The following is an 18,828-nucleotide window of genomic DNA, read 5'->3' on the forward strand; positions in this document are numbered from 1 at the left end:
TGGCTTGGCCTGTACTTATCAGCTGGTCTGATCGGCCAAGTTCCCCACACACACGCACACACGCACGCACATACACACACACACACACACACACGAGAGAGACAGACAGACAGACAGATATGTAGAGAAAGAGAGATAGAAAGATAACATTCTTCCCCTTATGAAGTCAGCCACGGCTGTCACTAACAAACAGCTATTGGTCAATAGGCCATGTCTAAACACAGGCATACACACAGACACGTAGGTCTACAAATCTCATTGTAACGTTCCTAGAATGTGTCCAAAACATGCAACAAATAGAAAAACGACATAAACACACACAGAGGCAAACAGGGATAGCCTTCATCCTCTCATACCAAGACTGAGGCTATCGCAAACACACAGCTATTGGTCAACAGGTCCCGTCCGAACACAACAAAGATGATCACACACACAGAGTTTCATACAGTAAGTTATTCAAACCATGAATACATAGGCACACAAATACACGCATCCATCTCTCCAAAATTGTACCACAGAAATGAGCGCGCACACACAAACATACACACACACACACACACACACACAAACACACACAAACACACACTTCAACTTTCGCTTTCACTGACAGAGGAGTGAGGCTTGTGGAAACTCGCCCTACAGTCAAAGTCCATCATTCCATCTCTCACTCCGAGTTGTAACACACGCACACACACACACACACACACACACACACACACACAGAAGGAGAAAGAACTCAGCCAAAGGTTCAACAGGAATCCCCCATATACAGGGCCAGAATAGATATCTCCAGGCCTCTGTGTGTGATTGTGTGTGCAAGAAAAAATAACTCTAAGTGTATGTGTGTGTGTGTAGTGTGTGTGTGTGTGTGTGTGTGTGTGTGTGTGTGTGTGTGTGTGTGTGTGTGTGTGTGTGTGTGTGTGTGCGTGTGTGTATGCAAGAGTATGCTCTGGAGTTGTGTTGGCTCTCTCCCTATAGTGTTACGAAATGTCTAGCTTAATTTTGTGAACACACACATTTTTGTTGTGTGTGTGCAGGCACACATGTGCGTGTGTGCGTGAAGATGTCTCTGTGTGTGTGTGTGTGTGTGTGTGTGTGTGCGTGAAGATGTCTGTGTATGTCTGTGTGTGTGTGTGTGTGTGTGCATGAAGATGTCTGTGTATGTCTGTGTGTGTGTGTGCGTGAAGATGTCTGTGTGTGTATGTGTGTGTGTGTGTGTGTGTGTGTGTGTAGATGTCTGTGTATGTGTGTGTGTGTGTGTGTGTGTATGTGAAGATGTCTGTGTATGTCTGTGTGTGTGTGTGTGTGTGTGTGTGTGTGTGTGCGTGAAGATGTCTGTGTCTGTGTGTGTGTGTGTGTGCGTGAAGATATCTGTGTGTGTGTGTGTGTGTGTGTGTGCGTGAAGATATCTGTGTGTGTGTGTGTGTGTGTGTCTGTGTGCATTGCAGCTGCCCCTGGCTAAGGATAATGCAGGCATTCCAGCTCATTGGCTTTCTGACGGGGATCCCAGCTGACCACTGCAACAGCCAACAGACCCCGACAGAGGAGAGGGGTAGAAAGCAGAGAGAGAACGACAGAGAAAGAAAGAGAGAGGGAGAGAGAGAGAGAGAGAGAGAGAGAGAGAGAGAGAGAGAGAGAGAGAATGGGAGAAAATTCATACAAGTCATTTAATTCATCGCATCTTTCTTAGTCACAATGCACTTTCAAAACCTTGTTTGACTGTTAGATCATTAAAGAGAGAGGGATGAAAGGCAGAGAGAGAGATAGAGAGAGGGAGGGAGGGAGAGAGAGAGAGAGAGAGGGGGGAGGAAAGAGAGAATGAAGAAAAGAGAGAGGCAATGGAGTGGAAGAGTTTTAAGCAGCACCCTGTGGTCATGGGGTGTCCGAAGAGCCCACTCCATCTGGGAGAGAGGAATGTGTGTGTGTGTGGGGGGGGGGGGGGGGGGGGGGGGGGGGGGGGGGCATTGAGCGAGAGCTTTTATGTTTGAGTGTATGCATATGTATGTGTTTTATTAGTTATAACAGTTTTAATGTTCAGTGTGCCTCAAGGAGGTGTGCACCGTGGGTGTGTGCATGTTTGTGGCTGCACAAGTGACTGACTGCCTGTGTATGAATGTCTGTTGTGGACTGCATGTGTGTGCATGTGTATTTTTGAGTCTTTCACTTGTGCATTTGTGCGTTTGTGTGTGTATGCATATGCGCATGTGTTTGTGCACATGTGTGTGTCGCATGTTGGGGTGTGTGTGTGTGTGTGCCTTTGGTCTAAGGAATGCACAGCATTAATAGGGCTGCTTCAGCTCACCCTGAAATGGACTCCAGAGAATAGTTAAAACCTTACAGGCTAACAATGAGCCATTCCTTACAGTCCTCCAATGGGAGGATCCCCCCCCCCCACACACACACACACACACCTACCTTCAGTTGCACTCGTTTATTATTCTACTGGCTTTTCTTTCAGTTTTTCTTTCTTGCATGTCATCCCCTGTCCTTAGCTGACGTGACCCTGGCCTGGAGGCTGAAGGGCACGTGGATAATGATGTGCATTGGTAGGCCAAGTGGCGTGAAGCTATATATAGTGAATCTGTGTTAGTATCAGATCATTCTGCCTCTACGTGTGTGTGTGTTTGTGTCTGTGCGCACGTGAGTGTGTGCAAGTGAGAGATAGTGAGAATTACAGGGAAGGTGGTTGCATTTTGGCCAACGAGATAGGCAAATGTGTGGGTGTTTCAGAGTGTGTGTGTGTGTGTGTACGTGTGTGACTGTGTGTGCGTTTGTTTGTATGTGTATTCAGCAATACACAACAATACAATGCAATGTCTAACTAACTATAGCACTAATATGGCTGGAATTTGCATGTAGATGAAGGCACCAGGAAACAGTGACGAAGTTGACACTAACAAACACACACAAGTTAGCTGTTGCTACACGTCCTCATTGACGCAAGCAGACTGTGAAAGAAGTGTGTGTTCATATCTCCAACACCTTCTCACAAACACACACACATCCACACACAATAGCACAGGTAAGAAGACCCTTCTCCTAAATCTACACATGTACCTTATTACAGTACCATTCACAGCGGCGTATCCCATTTCAGTCCAATTCACAGATCCCAAAATAGAAGCCCTATTCACAATAGTCTCACTTCCCGCACTCTCACACTCTCAAGTGCAGAGCTATTCAACGTCTGGGGTGTGTGTGTGAGCGGCTGGCTTTGCTCGCAAGCGGATCTTTTTGTGTGGGCCAATAGGCCCGGCTGATGTAACGCGCGCATTTGGCAACGCTCGCTTGCTGCAAACACAACCTCTGCAAGAGAAGGCCGTGCTTCTCGCCGTGCGGTTGGGCAACCAGACCATATTAAGGAGGGAAAACCCGATGGGTCATCCACCCCACTGTAGACCGTTGCTGTCTCGGGTCCCAGGGCCGCCCGCATACCGAGCCTGTTCGCTCGGGCAACATCTGCAGGTTGCAGCCCCCCCCCGGTTCTCCCCCCCCCCCCCCCCCCTCTCGGGATGGGGACAGAACGGGACGGGAGTGGCCATCTCTCTCGCCCGCTGCTGCGTCCCCCTACTTACAGCAGGGTAAATATTTACAGCAGGCCCGACTTCCTGGCCAAGGGACCATTAGGAAGGGAGCTGAGGCACGAAGGACGAGAGAAGGGAAGAGGGTACACCAAAAAGAAAGAAAGAAAGAAAGAAAGAAAGAGAGGAAGAGAGTATAGAAAGAGTAGAGGAGGATAGAGAGCCAACGTGAGGAAATATAAGAAGAAGCTGAGAGATATCTGGTCAGATGGAAATGTGGAGAGAGATGCTGAGACAGAGAAAGAGCAAGTGGCAAAGAGTGACAGCGAGAGAGAGAAAGAGAGAGAGAGAGAGAAACAGAAAGGGAGAGGGGAGAGAAAGAGAGAGTGAAAATAAAGTACGGGTGGCGTCCAACTCTGTATTTCCACTTATGGTTGGTAACTACCACCTCCTGACGCACTCTTCCTCTCTTCTTCTCTTCCTCTCTTCTTCCCTTCCCTTCCCTTCCCTTCTCAGAGGAAAGAATAAGTGCCAAGGGGAAACTGACCCGGTCTCCTAAATCGCAACCCTGCGTCTCTTAATACATTAGCCAGACACAGCCTTCTGTGCCTGAGACACTCTGCTGTGTTTACATTCACAATATGTCAATAATAAACACCGGCGCGCAGGCTAGCCAGAAGGGTAATCCCTCACCATACTTAGCCAGGTTGTTAGCGGCGGCTGTGTATTGATGGAGAGGGGTTTTGTGCTAACATCTGGAGAGAGATGAAAATCTTTAGGAGCTTTCTGGAAAACACATTTGTGACCGAGCGGTGTAAATATTTACGCCTTTTCCGATGGGTAAACCAGGCTTTTTGGCGAGCCAGCCGCTTTAGCGAATGGGGTCGAGGCAAGATGACCTTAGGCTGCAAAAAACATACAATGAGAAATGCGATGCAGGCATTGAAGACAGCTGTTTGATATCGATCACTCAGCTGGCGTGATTTCATTGAAGTTTTCCTGATGACGCCTACTCACAAGTTTCTTTCTACACACAACGACAAACATCCCTTGTGCTACACACCCGTAGGGAAGACTTAACTCACTGATCCGCTTGAAAGAAACACACACACACACACACACACACACACACACACACACACACACACACACACACACACACACACACACACAGAGAGACACACACACAGACACACACACAGACACACACACAGACACACACACAGACACACACACACACACACACACACACACACACACACACACACACGCACACACACACACACAAATCATGGGTCACACATACTATACAAGAATCACCATTTCACACTGGTCTGGTCACAAGCATCTCCAACAAAAAGCTCCTCTGTCTATCTGTGTAAAACACACACACCCACACAGAGTGCTTTTGGGGGCAACTGTATACTGAACAAACTGAACGCATGAGCAGGTCTGTCTCTCTGTGTCGGGGCATGTTCGAGCCCATCTGCTCAGCACAGTCAGCTGGAGCTGAGGGAGAGCGGATGAGTTAGTACTGTTGACACACACCACAGGTCTTTAAAGCATGAACTTTTTTTCTCTCTCTCCCTCTCTCTCTCTCCCTCCTTTACAGTGCACCCGTCTTCCCTCATGTCAACAGGGCATCTCTCTCTTTCACAATTTCTCTCCACCCTCTCGAGCCTCTTTCTATAAAACATGTTTTTCTCCCTTTCTCCACCTTATTCACATTGTACAGGATGTCTCCCCTCTCTCTCTCTTCTACTAAGTTGTCTCTCGTTCCAAGCGTCTCACTATCTATCAAGTCAATCTCTCCCTGCTCCACAGAATGTCTGTCTTTCTCTTTCTCTCTCTCAGTCTCTCTCTCTCTCGTTCTATCCTGACAGGGCGTACCACATGTCATCTCTCGGACGGCTTATCAGAGGCTCCATCGACATTCCTCGCCCTGTCTGCCCTCCCTGCCCCTGGAGCTGTTGATATGGGCCCCGACTCGGAGCTCTACTGAATGCCTGCCTGCCTGCCTGCCTGCCACACTTAACACCCAGGGCCCTGTCAGAGGGAGTATGAAATGTTTTGAAGTCAGATCAACGCTCCTTCTAGACAATGACGTATGATAGGGGTTGCTGTCCCTGATAGACACCATGTAGGGTATGGCGACACACTAGTGCATGACTCACTCTGACACACGGGGGTACACACGCACACACACACACACACACACACACACACACAGCATAATCTTTCCCAAAATCAGTCAACCCTTACAGACATAGAAATGCACTGTAGACCTGTAAAATGTGGCAGTGAATGCAAATAAGTTGTCCAGCCCATGGCACAGATGCATAACTAAACACAGTAATGAGTGGAACAAACACAATTACAAGTAAACCTAATGCAATTTGCTTTCATTTGCATTCTGAAACAAAGCCAGTGTGTTTTCATGTTTTGAGGCACTAGGATAAATGTGTCTGCTATAGTTGTGGCATGTAATGGTCTATATGGGGACTATGACTACCTCAGAAGACATTCTACAGTACTACAGAAAAATTCGCAAGCGGTGTTAGGATTTCCCAGGTACTTTCCAAGAGCACCGCCCAATAAGCGGCCACATTTATAGGTCAAGGTCTGCCGTTCTGTCAGGCTGAGCCTAGTCCTTTTCAAGGAGACTGTCTCCACTACCGAGGACGGGGGATCTCGCCCAACCCCAAAGACACAAGCGATTACAGTCACCCCAGGAGACGAGCTAGAAGTCCTACGCCCCATCCAAGGAGATTTTCATTTAAGCGAGGTTATGCGAGTTCGCCTGATAAGCGTCCCCAACGAGCTTCTATTACAACGAATTTGTGATCTTTAAAGCACCATGTCAAAGACTGAATGTTTAATGAAAGCATTTCACATTTCAGAGTTGTGGTGCAGCTTACACGAAGGTTTGCGAGCAGCTCCACATTTTGATTGATATGTGTAATTAAAAGCAGACCACAGCCCAGACCCGTCAGGAGAGTAGGCTATCGCTTGGGGGCAAGAATGTCGAGTGCATCACTCCAAACCTAGTAAGGGATTGCGAACAGGCAGGGCTGTCATTCAGTGCACACCGTTTCTCAACCTCTTCAGCAAAATTGTAAAACACTCATGAGGAGTTGCATCACCACAACTGAGAGGTTGGTTCCTCGGGCATAGAAGACCTCAAAACATAGGTTAACTCTCTCAAGCTAGATCCCAACCATTGCAAACTACGTAGCATAGCCTACTCACATACACGACAAAGTAACAGCGCACAAAGCAGCATTTGGAAGAGGGAGGTGACTTATTTTGATAGCCTTAACAACATAAGCTAATTGAAGTATATGCTATGCTATGCAGACTGTGTCCCCTTGTAAATCGTGATCAACGTTAACTCTTCACTTAATTTACAGGAAGATAATTCAGCTGCTCGGGCTATTGTTGAGGCTAATGGTTTAGGTCATTGTACACATGACAGCTGATAGGACCTCTAAACTGCCATTAACACCGTATGGTCACTTCACACATTTACTGATCGTGTTGTAAACAAGCTACATGCAGCAGCTAAATCTGTAACGTTAACTGATCATCCAAGAGTCGCATTAGTTCTTACCGGTTTAAATTGGAGCAGTATGCCAGGTGGTGAAAGAAAAGTAGACTACATTCCCTCCTTCATGCACTGGGAAGAAGCGATTACCAGCTGTCCAACTGTCAGAAAGGATGTTTTCATTAGCCTCAGCGGGATCGATTCACACCCGCTGGATGACTTCAAATTTCAATTTAGGACAAACTGGAGAAAAAAGCCCACACGTGCAAACGGCGAAAGTCTTTGTTTTGAGACAAGCAGTAAGGACAACGCCACTTAGCTTCGGGGAAGGAAGACGAAGCTTTGGCTGGATTAAAAAACGCACGCTTGGCAATCCTTTAGGGCGGAGGTGGCTTTCTAAAATAGTAGCGTTCAAATCACTCCCTAAACACACCACAGAGAGTGTGGGACACCTCACACATCTGTGGCACTGGTCTTTCCTATCCTATCCCTGCCCCTCCAGCGAAGTTTATTTTCCAATCGCGTTGCAAAGTTGAAACCCCGCCCCACTCCTTCCCGGCCCGGCGAGCGGTCTGGCGGCGGTGGGCAATCCCTCTCGTCAGTCAGTGCACGCTGGGAGCTCGAGACAGTAGACTACTCAGGCTACGTGCTGATCCGTGAACGGTATGTCAACAGTGTATCTTGGGTGACAGTAGTAACGTCTCAGCGGATGACAAAATCCCTGGCTGGAAAAAAAAACATATGTTGAAACTACATTATACAAATAAAATGATGGTTGTTACAATCTCGAAAGAGTATGGAACAATGGCATAATAACCCTGTCTTCTTTTAACTGAATTGATGTAGCCTACTAAAAACCTACTCAACAAAGCAATTCAGTCGTAGCCTATGCAAAGGGCGAGCGGTGAAATTGTTGGTTATTGTTGTGTTGCCATCTACTGCTCATCTTATGACACTACAGGAAGTAATATGAACAGGGCAAAAACTTTGAAAATAAACAAAAATAATAGGGGAGGCCACAAAATGCAAACACACACAAGAAAATCAATAGGCCTACCTAGGCCTAACTCGAATTGCTGCAACCAACAGGGACAGCCAGTAGCCTATTTCTGATAGGCTACATGTATTTAAAATAAGTAGGCCTATTTCAAATATAAAATGGCATTGTATGTGTATCAAAGGCCTTTAAAGCTGTGTATTTGTTGTAGTTTAAGAATACTGCCAACTATTTTTGGTAAAACCAATAGCCTACTGTATGTTTGGTGATGTGATGACATCATAAAAGTGCAAAACAATGAATGTAGCCTCTGACTGGTGCTGACTAATTTGGAGTAGGCCTAATTTGCCCAGACTTGTTGTGATCATGACATTGAGATGATGATTGAGATTCAGGAAGATGATCCAGTGCAATATGAGTAACTTGTAGGTTGCTCACACACACTACACTCTCTCTCATAACCTCAAGTTTCTTGGGAACGTCAATGATCAGTTACTTGAGAACTTTTACTCATCCAATCAAACTATATGGAACCGTTATGTTCTGCAGAGCATTGCCGGAGACAAGAACCAAGCCCACTTTAGCCGGTCAGGTAGTCAGAGAACAGCCTGGCTCCAGCGGTCGTACAGGTTCCACTGAATGTCGTGGAGTGGAGCTGACCGGCAGAGCGGGCTTGGTTCTTGTTTCCTGCAATGTTGCGGAGCAACCACAAAATGGTTCCATATCTTTCGATTGGATGAGTAACGTTCTCAAGAAACTTGAGGCTGGTACGATGATGTCATCACATCACTAAATGTAGGTTATTGGTTTTACCAAAAATATTTGGCAGTATTTTCAAACTACAAAAATACACACCTACAGTGTATAAAGTATTCTGATACAAAAAAACGAAGCCATTTTCCTCAACCAAATAAATTACAAATGATAACTTACCATTTTGCATTTGAAATACTTATTTCAAATACATGTATCAGAAATACTGCCTATCCCTTGCTGTTGGCTGCTGCAACTCAAGTGTTTGTTTTGTGTTTATGTTCATTTTGATCCAATTTGACCGCTTTGCCATGCTCACCCAAAATTTCTATCAGCCCACCCAAATGTAGTAGGCTAGAACTAGGCCTGTACCAAATGGCCAAATTGATACAAAATGACTTCATACTATCAAATAAATTTGTTTTTGAGTAGGAACATGATTTAAGGTGTGAGTCATTAATTGATAGCATAGTTTATTTTTAAAAGCTGTAAAATAAGACCTGTATATGGCAATCAAAGACAAATAAATAATTAATAGGAGCACTTGGTTGCCAACAATTTGGCAACGTCTCCTGATAAGTTGAGGCCAAAGATAAGAGTAGATGCTGGTGCTCTTATGCAATAATCAGTTGGGTGTAGGCTGAGTGTGGCCAACTTTGTCTCTCATTTTGTTCTGCAAATTAGGACATGCACTAAGCCGTGGCACTTTGAAGTGAATGCAGTGAAGGGGAGGGAACGTATGTTGTCTACATATCCTTGCCGACAAAGGCTATTTCTTCAAAAACAAATCCTAGTTTGCATTATGTTTTTTTTTTTTTTTCAGAATGATCCTATAATTAGAGAGTACATTGTGTTGCCCTGGCTCTGATATACATATCAGGCCGTTGTGGAATAACTTGCACTTCAAAATCTCAAAAGCTGGCTATTTTAAACAGCAGTCATGGTCTAGTACCAATAGCTGTGGCAAGATTATAGGCATATGAAGAATGGAAATGCCATTGACCACAATTGACTGCTTAGCACATAATTAGCACACCTTGGTTTATTCACAACTGGGTGCTAAATCCTCCTGAGCGCCAAAAATAATCTGAAGATTTGCCCACTCTCTCTCACACACACAAACCTAGATACCCACTGAATAGACCCCCTCCCCACCCCCCCCCACACACACACACACACACCACACACACACACACACACACACACCTCACATACAAACTTGTCAGACATTCGGTACACATTCACACTAATGCACACACACTTTCACTCACACACAAAGATATCTCAAGTACCTCAAACATGCCTGAGTGCCCAGGCGAACTTGCAGCTGCAGAGCACCAGCCAACACAAGTCACACACCCATAAGACACAAGCACTCATCCTCTTCTGCTGTTGAACAAGGCCGGCTTTTGCAGCGATGTCAGCACAGCGGCACCTGGGTTTTTTTTTTCCACCGTCAACAGCAGTTCTGTGCCCTGATCCACACGCTCCCAAGGCTGCACACAGGACATGTAGGCCTACGACCGCATGCTGCAACCGGGAGGAGTATGTGACCTGTGGTTTCAGTCTGTGGCCTCTCATTGATTAAAGTAATAATGTGGATTTAAAAATAATGTCAAATTTACATTAAAGTATGATCAAACAAATAAGATGGGTCATGTGGGCAGATTTCCTGATTTGGCATGGAATTTAATATAACAACATTGAAAGACATATCAGTCAAGTCAAGTGAAGTTTATTTACATTGCGCATTTCATACACAGAGGGGGCGTATCAATGCTTGGGTGGATATCAATGAATAAGCCTCAGTTGTTCAGGGTGTATTACTAGACTTGTTTGGTATCTGCTCCTTTACAAAAGTATCAGGGAATGATTATATAAACACATAGCGCCTGTGACTGCATTCTGGTCAAATGCTTTTGGTAATTTTGGGTAACGTTTTGCCATAAATAGACTGTGCCATAATCAGGCTCTGTCTGTGCCCTTGCCAGTCCCTGGCCCTTGTCACATAACTGTGGTGACTATCTGATAAATGAACCACAGCTGTAGCTGATCTGAGAGATCCTGGCAGATCTATTACATGTGTTATTAAAGGTGCACTATGATATCTTGCATGTTTTTTAGAGCAATTACATTGTTGTCTCAAATCATGGCCTTTGTTCAGCTTGCTGCCTAGCCTAGAAATCTAGACGCACCCTAGCGGGCAAAAATATTTTTGCCTAGCGGGATGGTCTAGGGTCGCACCGTTGAGGCCAAGCCTGCGCTAGGCTCGAGTTCAGCCTAGCCAATCAGAACACTCTATCTGTGTACGGAGTCCTTGAGCCCGCCTTAGCTCACCTTCGGCTTCCGATAAGACGCCAGGGGGCTGGACCATGCGTCCTCGTTCGACGAGTTGGGTTTGAGACCGTATCACGCAACCATAGAGAAAAACAAAAGATGGATGAGGCTAACGAAGCGCGCTCGTTTGAATCGGCTTTGGAAGAGTTAGACTTGGGCTTTTCTTTGAAGTTTGAGCAGAAAGAAGCACTCAAGTCATTCGTTTTAAAGAAGGATGTATTTGTCGTTTGCAGACCGGCTACGATTGGTCACAAATGCTGGCCTATTACGTGCAGAGGCAGTTTGAAAGACAACTGTTCATCCCACCCACAGGCTTCAACTCTGTGAATGGTCCGACCCCAGACTATACATTTCTGTGTAGTTTGGCTTGCCATGCTACTTGCTGCCTGCTCCCGGAATACATTGTGAAAAAGTCAGGTTGTGTTTACGTGGAGCGTCGACAGAAATAACATCATTCAGGATCGCATAGTGCACCTTTAATGACAAGCATCTGCAATACGGTTTGTCTTCATCTTTTTTTCAATGACACATTTTGAAATCAGTGGAACAAGTACTAACACCAAAACTGAGTACAATTGTCATATACGGCTCTGACAATTGTTATACTCCACTGCCACCTAGTGGACAGCAAATGTAATCGTAATATAACCTGTATTTTATAATATTTTGAGATGCTGACTTTTGATTTTCATGAGTTGTTAGTCATAATCACGAACATTACAGCACAAAATGGCTTGAAATATTTTACTCTATGTGTAATTAATCAAGAAGATAAGATTCACTTGAAATAAATAACAGAAAAACTTTTCCACAGTATTCAAATTGTTTTAGATGCACCTGTAAAGAGAGAAAAACCTTTCATTCTATATTTCTATTAGACTACTTGATTCCATACACACATAGATAAAGTATCATAAAGTAAGGTAAAATCAGCTGTTGGGGAAAATGTCAGATATTCCAGTGTCGGGAGAGCAGGACAAATGCATTAATTCATTATTAATAACATGAAGCAATCAAGAGAATATCCGAAGCCCCATCGACATTCGACCCCTTTCATTCATTCCCTCCGGACCTTCTCCCACGTCACATTTACAAACAACCATGTTAAAACATTTTTTAACATTTATTATTTAAGATGTGCAATTACATGATAAATCGCACACACATAAAACACAGAAATACCCTCCATACCTTGGATGCAAAAGCTACAATTGACATTCAGTAGCAGTCTGAAAAATTTAATTGTGGTGTTATAAACAGCAATGGGGGCGCTGTGGCGCAACAGGCTACAGCACTCATATCACGTGCAGGTCTGAGTTCCCACGGGGACCCAGGTTCGAATCCGGGCAGCGGTCATTTCCCGATCCCACCCCATCTCTATCTCCCACTTACTTCCTGTCTCACCCTCTTGACATTCTGGTGTATCCCACCTTAGAATCTTGTGTAGGGCCTAGGCCAGGGGTCGGCAACCTGCGGCTCTGGAGCCGCATGCGGCTCTTTAGCGCAACCCTGGTGGCTCCCTGAGCGTCTTCAAAAATGTATGAAAATGAATGGGGGGATTTTTGTTTGTTTGTTTTAATATGGTTTCTGTAGGCCTATCAGGACAAACATTCTTAACGTTTTCCAATGTTGTAAAATGTGCATAATAAATATTAAAGTTCAAAATTTCTGTCAACGAAGATTTGATAGCCTGCGACACACGTTTCAGGGCGGCGCCGTGCCATGCAGGTGGCTGTGGTTGTAAACAAACCGGCGGGTGTCAGCATGGCCATGGCATGGATTCCAAAGGGAAAAAGAGAAAAATAGCCGATGAGATCAGAGAATTTAAGGCAGAATGGACCGAATCATTTGCTTTCATTGCCATTGCGGAAGGATTGCCTGCATGTTTGCTTGCTTTGTAATGAGAAGTTGGCGAACAACAAAAAGAGAGACATTTAGAAAGACATTTTCAGGGAAGGCATGCTACATTTGCAGCCGACTACCCAGTTGGGACTGAGAGAAAAAGTGCGATTGCAGTAGCCTACTTCTGGAGAAATTTTGTTGCAACCTAGAGATATTAAAACGTGGAAAACAACGGTTCACGGACGGTGATTACACGAAGTTAACTTAAAGCACCAGCGGAGTAGTCACGTGGTGTGTCATCCTCTCCGAGATGCGCTGTAGGGAAAAACATTTAATCATGAAAGCTCATTATGTAGCCTCGTTGTAGCCTACTTAGTCATTTTGATAGTAGGCTAATATAGATAATATACACTTACAGCCTGTGTTACCTTCATATAAGGCTTACATAAGGCTTTTCATTTTTTGCGGCTCCAGACAGATTTGTTTTTTGTTTTTTTGGTCCAAAATGGCTCTTTGAACATTTTGGGTTGCCGACCCCTGGCCTAGGCCTACCTTTTGTAATTATTATCTATCTAAGATGTTTTTTTTTCCTTGTACACACTTATAGCATATTTATATAGGCTACACTAGTATAAGCAAGTGCTAACTTTATGGTCTAATAAAAGCAAATTTCATCCAATAAGAAAACTTGTTTTGTACAATCCTGTTGCTATTGTGTCATTATGGAAGTACTGCATTAATATGGGCCATACACTCACATTGATTTATTCATTTATTGTTTAAAAGGTTCCATTCTTATGACCAACTGATGGCATTTTGGAGGCTCATCGAACCAGCAACATCAAGGATGATCCGTGTGACAAGTGTGGCAAGAGAAGCGTCGGCCTCCGTGGCAGAGAAGACAACATCAAACAGATCAACTAAGTTGCTGCCCATAGATGAGTTGTTTCTCTTTCTAAATTATCTATCAACCGGATGCACACATAGAGAGCTTGGCCATCGATTTAACATCCATCGGACAACAGCCAGCAGGATCATCACAACCTGGGCCAACTTTCTTTACTGTGTAATGGGAGCTGTGTGTATCTGGATGATACCTGAAGAAATCACAGCCAACCTACCTCCCGAGTTCAAGGAATATGCAGACACTCAGGTCATTGTTGACTGCACAGAGCTGCGGTGCCAAACACCATCCTCTCTCGTGCTACAGAGTGAGGGTACTCGCACTACAAATCACACTGTACCTTCAAGGCCATGATTGGCATGGCACCACATGGTCCTCTGACATTTGTTTCTGCACTCTACGGGGGCTCTATCAGTGACCGTGAGATCTTCAGATTGTCGGGCATCATTCCTCTCCTGTCACCTGACATGGCTGTGATGGTGGACAAAGGCTTTAGGGTGGACAACCTTGTGCCAGGAAAACTTCACAGGCCTGCCTTCCGCTCCAACAAGGAACAAATGGCAGCACAGAACGTCCTGGAGACCCAGTCAATTGCGCGGCTGCGAGTTCATGTTGAAAGGCTAATCAGGCGGATTAAGGAGTACAAACTTTTTGACACTGTAATCCCTTTGTCTATTTCAGGGAGCATTAGTCAAATTTTCACTGTAGCTTGTATCTTGTGCAACTACCAAAATGGACCTCTGGTCAAAGACTGGAGAGAACATAGGAGCCAGGTAGAAATTTGACTGTTTGCTTCATGGCTGGCTGCTCCTCTTCCTCGTTTTCCTTTTTTTTTTACAAACAATATACTGATTCGCACCACTATTTAGTTTTGGCTGACATTTACTGACTTTTTAAATTAATAAATAATCTATTTGAAATCTATAGTAACTTAGTCTCCCTTTGTGTTGTTATTAGTTATTATATAGTTTAACATCTAGCAAAACATTGGTGTGGGTTCACCTTTGCTGTGTACACTTTAAGACAAGTGGTCAATCCTAAAAGTGTTACAACTCTGTTTAGTGCATATTTTCTGCTTAGTAATTTGACAAATTTAAATTAACTTAAAACAACCCACTTGAATGCCTCACACTATAATGAGCATATATGAAGAAGAAGACAGTTCTTAGAAGTTACTGTGTACTGATAATTCATTTTATTACAGTAGATATTTATGTAGGTATGTGTAAAAAAAAAAAAGTCTGCTCTCCCTCTTATTTTTTGCATCACACCACTGTCCCGGTATATTCTTTGAATCAGGGTGTCTTCCTCCGCAAACACCACGAAATCGCACCACTCCATCCCTGTTAGGAGCAGCTTACCCTGCACCTGCCAGTATAGTAGCCATGACCCTGCTTCAACTCCAGGTTGCCATCTTTCATTTTCAGATGTGGATAATCCACGTAGCTCTTAACATTTGGACATTTTATTTCCACAAGGCCGAATTCAGTACTTTCTGTTGGGTCAAAGACAACCCCGTCTGGGGATGTACCTAGCCATGGAGTGTCGGGGTGTATAATGAAGCCACAAGGGTAGTAGTTCACCCTCTTGAGCTTGCAGTACTCTTCAATGGCATCAGCTTCCATTTCGAGACCCCTCTTCATTGACCTGCGTGAAGCTGGCCCCCCATGTTATTCAAAAATGATTAAAAACACTGTTATTCGTTTGTGCTACGTTTGTGCCGGTTTGTGCCGTAAAAATTATCGTTTGTGCCGTTAAGGGTTTTTAAGTAATTCAACTTTACATTTTCTGGCCAGTGACGTCACTCAGCCCCCCATACATGTCCAAATTTCCCCAAAATGGTCTCAATCGTTTGTGCTACGTTTGTGCTGGTTTGTGCCGTTAAAAGTAACATTTGTGTTGCTATGTTTTTTAAGCTATTCCACTTAATTTGTTACACGCGTGACGTCACCCAGCCCCCCATCAATGTCCAAATCTTCCAAAAATGGTCTCAATCGTTTGTGCTACATGTGTGCTGATTTGTGCCGTTAAAAGAAACATTTGTGCTACTATGTTTTCCACGTTATTATGGTTTATTTATTACTCGCGTGACGTCACCAGCCCCCCATCAATGTCCAAAACTCCCAAAAATGGTCTCAATCGTTTGTGCTACGTTTGTGCTGATTTGTGCCGTAAAAAAAATAACATTTGTTCAGCTATGCTTTTTAAGTAATCACGCTTTGTTACAGGCGTGACGTCATTCAGTCCCATTCAGCGTCCAAATCTCCTCAAAATAGTTGCGCTCGTTTGTGCTACGTGCGTGCTGATCTATTTCATTAAATGTTTGTGTTGCCTACTATGTAGAGGTTAGCCAGGGGGCTTGTCCAGCAGTTTTAGCTTATGCTAGACATCACCCAGCCCCATCAATGTCCTTATCGATTTACGGTGCTACCCTCTTTACTTGGCTGTTTCTGCTGCCCAGAATTTTATACACCAGTTGCTGGTGCGTAACGTCAGAATTGCTGTAACCAGAATTAACTGGTGGCCTTGGAGACGACTTCAAGTAGCTGCCTAAATGCTGCTTGTGTGCGGGCAGTGCGCAACGCTCTGTCATTTTGATGCATAGGCCAAACAAAAACTTTTGCTTATTTTAGAGAATATTGTAATATTTGTTTCGTGGTCGGAGGAGTCAAATCACACACAGACAGGGAGTCACGTTTACAATTTATTTAAAGTTGACACACACAACCCAACCTCCCGAATGCACCCACCCTGCATTCATCCACACACAACCGACTTAAAACAGCCCTCTCTATGGCGGAGTTATGCTAGGGGAAGGGACTGGCCATTAACCCCGGCCTGGGGCTAACTATGCCCACACACACACACACACACACACACACACACACACACACACACACACACACACACACACACACACACACACACACACACACACACACACACACACACACACACACACACACACACACACACACACACACACACACACACACACACAGGCCTGTTAGTTCGGGGAGTCCCAGTTGCCACAGCTAGCCCACAGAGTTCAGGTAATCCACAGTAGCGATAGAGTCCACAAGTAGCCACAGTTAGCTCACAGAGTTCAGGTAGCAGTAATCCACAGTAGCGATAGCAATTCTGACGTTACGCACCAGGTATAAAATTCTGGGCAGCAGAAACAGCCAAGTAAAGAGGGTAGCACCGTAAATCGATAAGGACATTGATGGGGCTGGGTGATGTCTAGCATAAGCTAAAACTGCTGGACAAGCCCCCTGGCTAACCTCTACATAGTAGGCAACACAAACATTTAATGAAATAGATCAGCACGCACGTAGCACAAACGAGCGCAACTATTTTGAGGAGATTTGGACGCTGAATGGGACTGAATGACGTCACGCCTGTAACAAAGCGTGATTACTTAAAAAGCATAGCTGAACAAATGTTATTTTTTTACGGCACAAATCAGCACAAACGTAGCACAAACGATTGAGACCATTTTTGGGAGTTTTGGACATTGATGGGGGGCTGGTGACGTCACGCGAGTAATAAATAAACCATAATAACGTGGAAAACTAGTAGCACAAATGTTTCTTTTAACGGCACAAATCAGCACACATGAAGCACAAACGATTGAGACCATTTTTGGAAGATTTGGACATTGATGGGGGGCTGGGTGACGTCACGCGTGTAACAAATTAAGTGGAATAGCTTAAAAAACATAGCAACACAAATGTTACTTTTAACGGCACAAACCAGCACAAACGTAGCACAAACGATTGAGACCATTTTGGGGAAATTTGGACATGTATGGGGGGCTGAGTGACGTCACTGGCCAGAAAATGTAAAGTTGAATTACTTAAAAACCCTTAACGGCACAAACGATACTTTTTACGGCACAAACCGGCACAAACGTAGCACAAACGAATAACAGTGTTTTTAATCATTTTTGAATAACATGGGGGGCCAGCTTCACGCAGGTTCTTCATTGCTGCTGTCTGACGGACCCCTCTGAGCATCCGGTCTGCCATCTTATCTAAGGTGCATGGTTTAGCATGGCATATTTCGCCAAAATGTGAGGAAGTGAGTCTGGGTTTCCTCAGTCTATGCCAGTCTGCTGATGTACTTTGACCCCTAGTTGCATCCTCTATTTTTTTAGCCATCTCCCAGGTAACCTCAAGTGACTTGAAGTGCAGCTGTTGATGCTCAGTGAAAACAAACATACTGCATGATGTCTCCAGTCTGCAGCCAGCCAATGGCAAATCTGGACATGGTGGAGCGTCATGGTGAGCAACAGGGCGACTTCTTGCCTTGGGTTGTTGGTATGACAAGGGACTGCCTGCTTGTACCAAACCGAGTGCAGAGTCCACTAGTGGCACCTCACAGGTGATACCCATTGTACAAATGGTTGGTGCAGAAACAGGGTTGAACTCTTTGTAGATCTCTGACACTCTGAAAATGGACAGGTCCAGCAACTCCCCACTGATGGCTTTGTACAGTGTGGACCTATTTGAAACAAATTGAGAAACACCAGTAAGATACATCACTTCATAACTAACAAAACTACAGTTTCCTTGATTTGATTGAGAAAAGCAGACCTAACACATTCATGAATAGATTACTAACTACTAGCCAAATTCTCACCTTACTCCCTCAGCCATGGTCCTCTGCTTTGGTTTGGCAGACTTCACAGCCATCTTCTCAACAGGACCAAGACTTGCCAGGGTTCTTGGCTTGTGCCACTGTTGTTCACTCTCCGTACAGCTCAGCACTGGAACAACTGAAATCTCTAGCTGAGAATAATGTGCAGACTGGAAAAGTAGTGCCACACAATGGTTACAGAGCACTGATCCAGCTACACATGTAGCCTACAGCTGTGATGGGCCAGCTCAACAGGGATTGAGTCCTTCAGCCCCACCTGTGACAAGAT

The 18,828-nt window shown here is 44.7% G+C and overlaps 2 protein-coding genes across 2 annotated transcripts in view; both read right to left on the bottom strand.

Annotated features, from left to right (window-relative positions):
• svild (supervillin d) overlaps positions 1-7,547 on the bottom strand; it is a 90,608-nt gene extending 83,061 nt beyond the window's left edge. The window contains exon 1 of the mRNA XM_062525613.1: positions 7,132-7,547. The gene's annotated coding sequence lies outside the window, so the exon portion shown is untranslated. The remainder of the gene's footprint in view (positions 1-7,131) is intronic.
• A 9,985-nt stretch (positions 7,548-17,532) lies between these two features.
• Positions 17,533-18,626, bottom strand: LOC134070709 (uncharacterized). The gene is made up of 2 exons (XM_062527134.1): positions 18,543-18,626; positions 17,533-18,404 (listed from the first exon to the last, which is right to left on the bottom strand). The coding sequence occupies exons 1-2, from the start codon at positions 18,593-18,595 to the stop codon at positions 17,768-17,770; spliced, it is 690 nt and encodes a 229-aa protein (XP_062383118.1). The 5' UTR covers positions 18,596-18,626; the 3' UTR covers positions 17,533-17,767.
• Positions 18,627-18,828: the final 202 nt, after the last annotated feature.

Source organism: Sardina pilchardus, chromosome 22, assembly GCF_963854185.1.
Source record: "Sardina pilchardus chromosome 22, fSarPil1.1, whole genome shotgun sequence".
Classification (NCBI taxonomy): domain Eukaryota; kingdom Metazoa; phylum Chordata; class Actinopteri; order Clupeiformes; family Clupeidae; genus Sardina; species Sardina pilchardus.

Coding starts and splice junctions, on each gene's coding strand:
- LOC134070709 (XM_062527134.1), bottom strand. CDS start 18,595: ATGGCTGTGAAGTCTGCCAAACCAAAGCAGAGGACCATGGCTGAGGGA. Junction 18,405..18,542: donor ACCATGGCTGAGGGAGTAAG/GTGAGAATTTGG, acceptor TGTTTCAAATAG/GTCCACACTGTACAAAGCCA.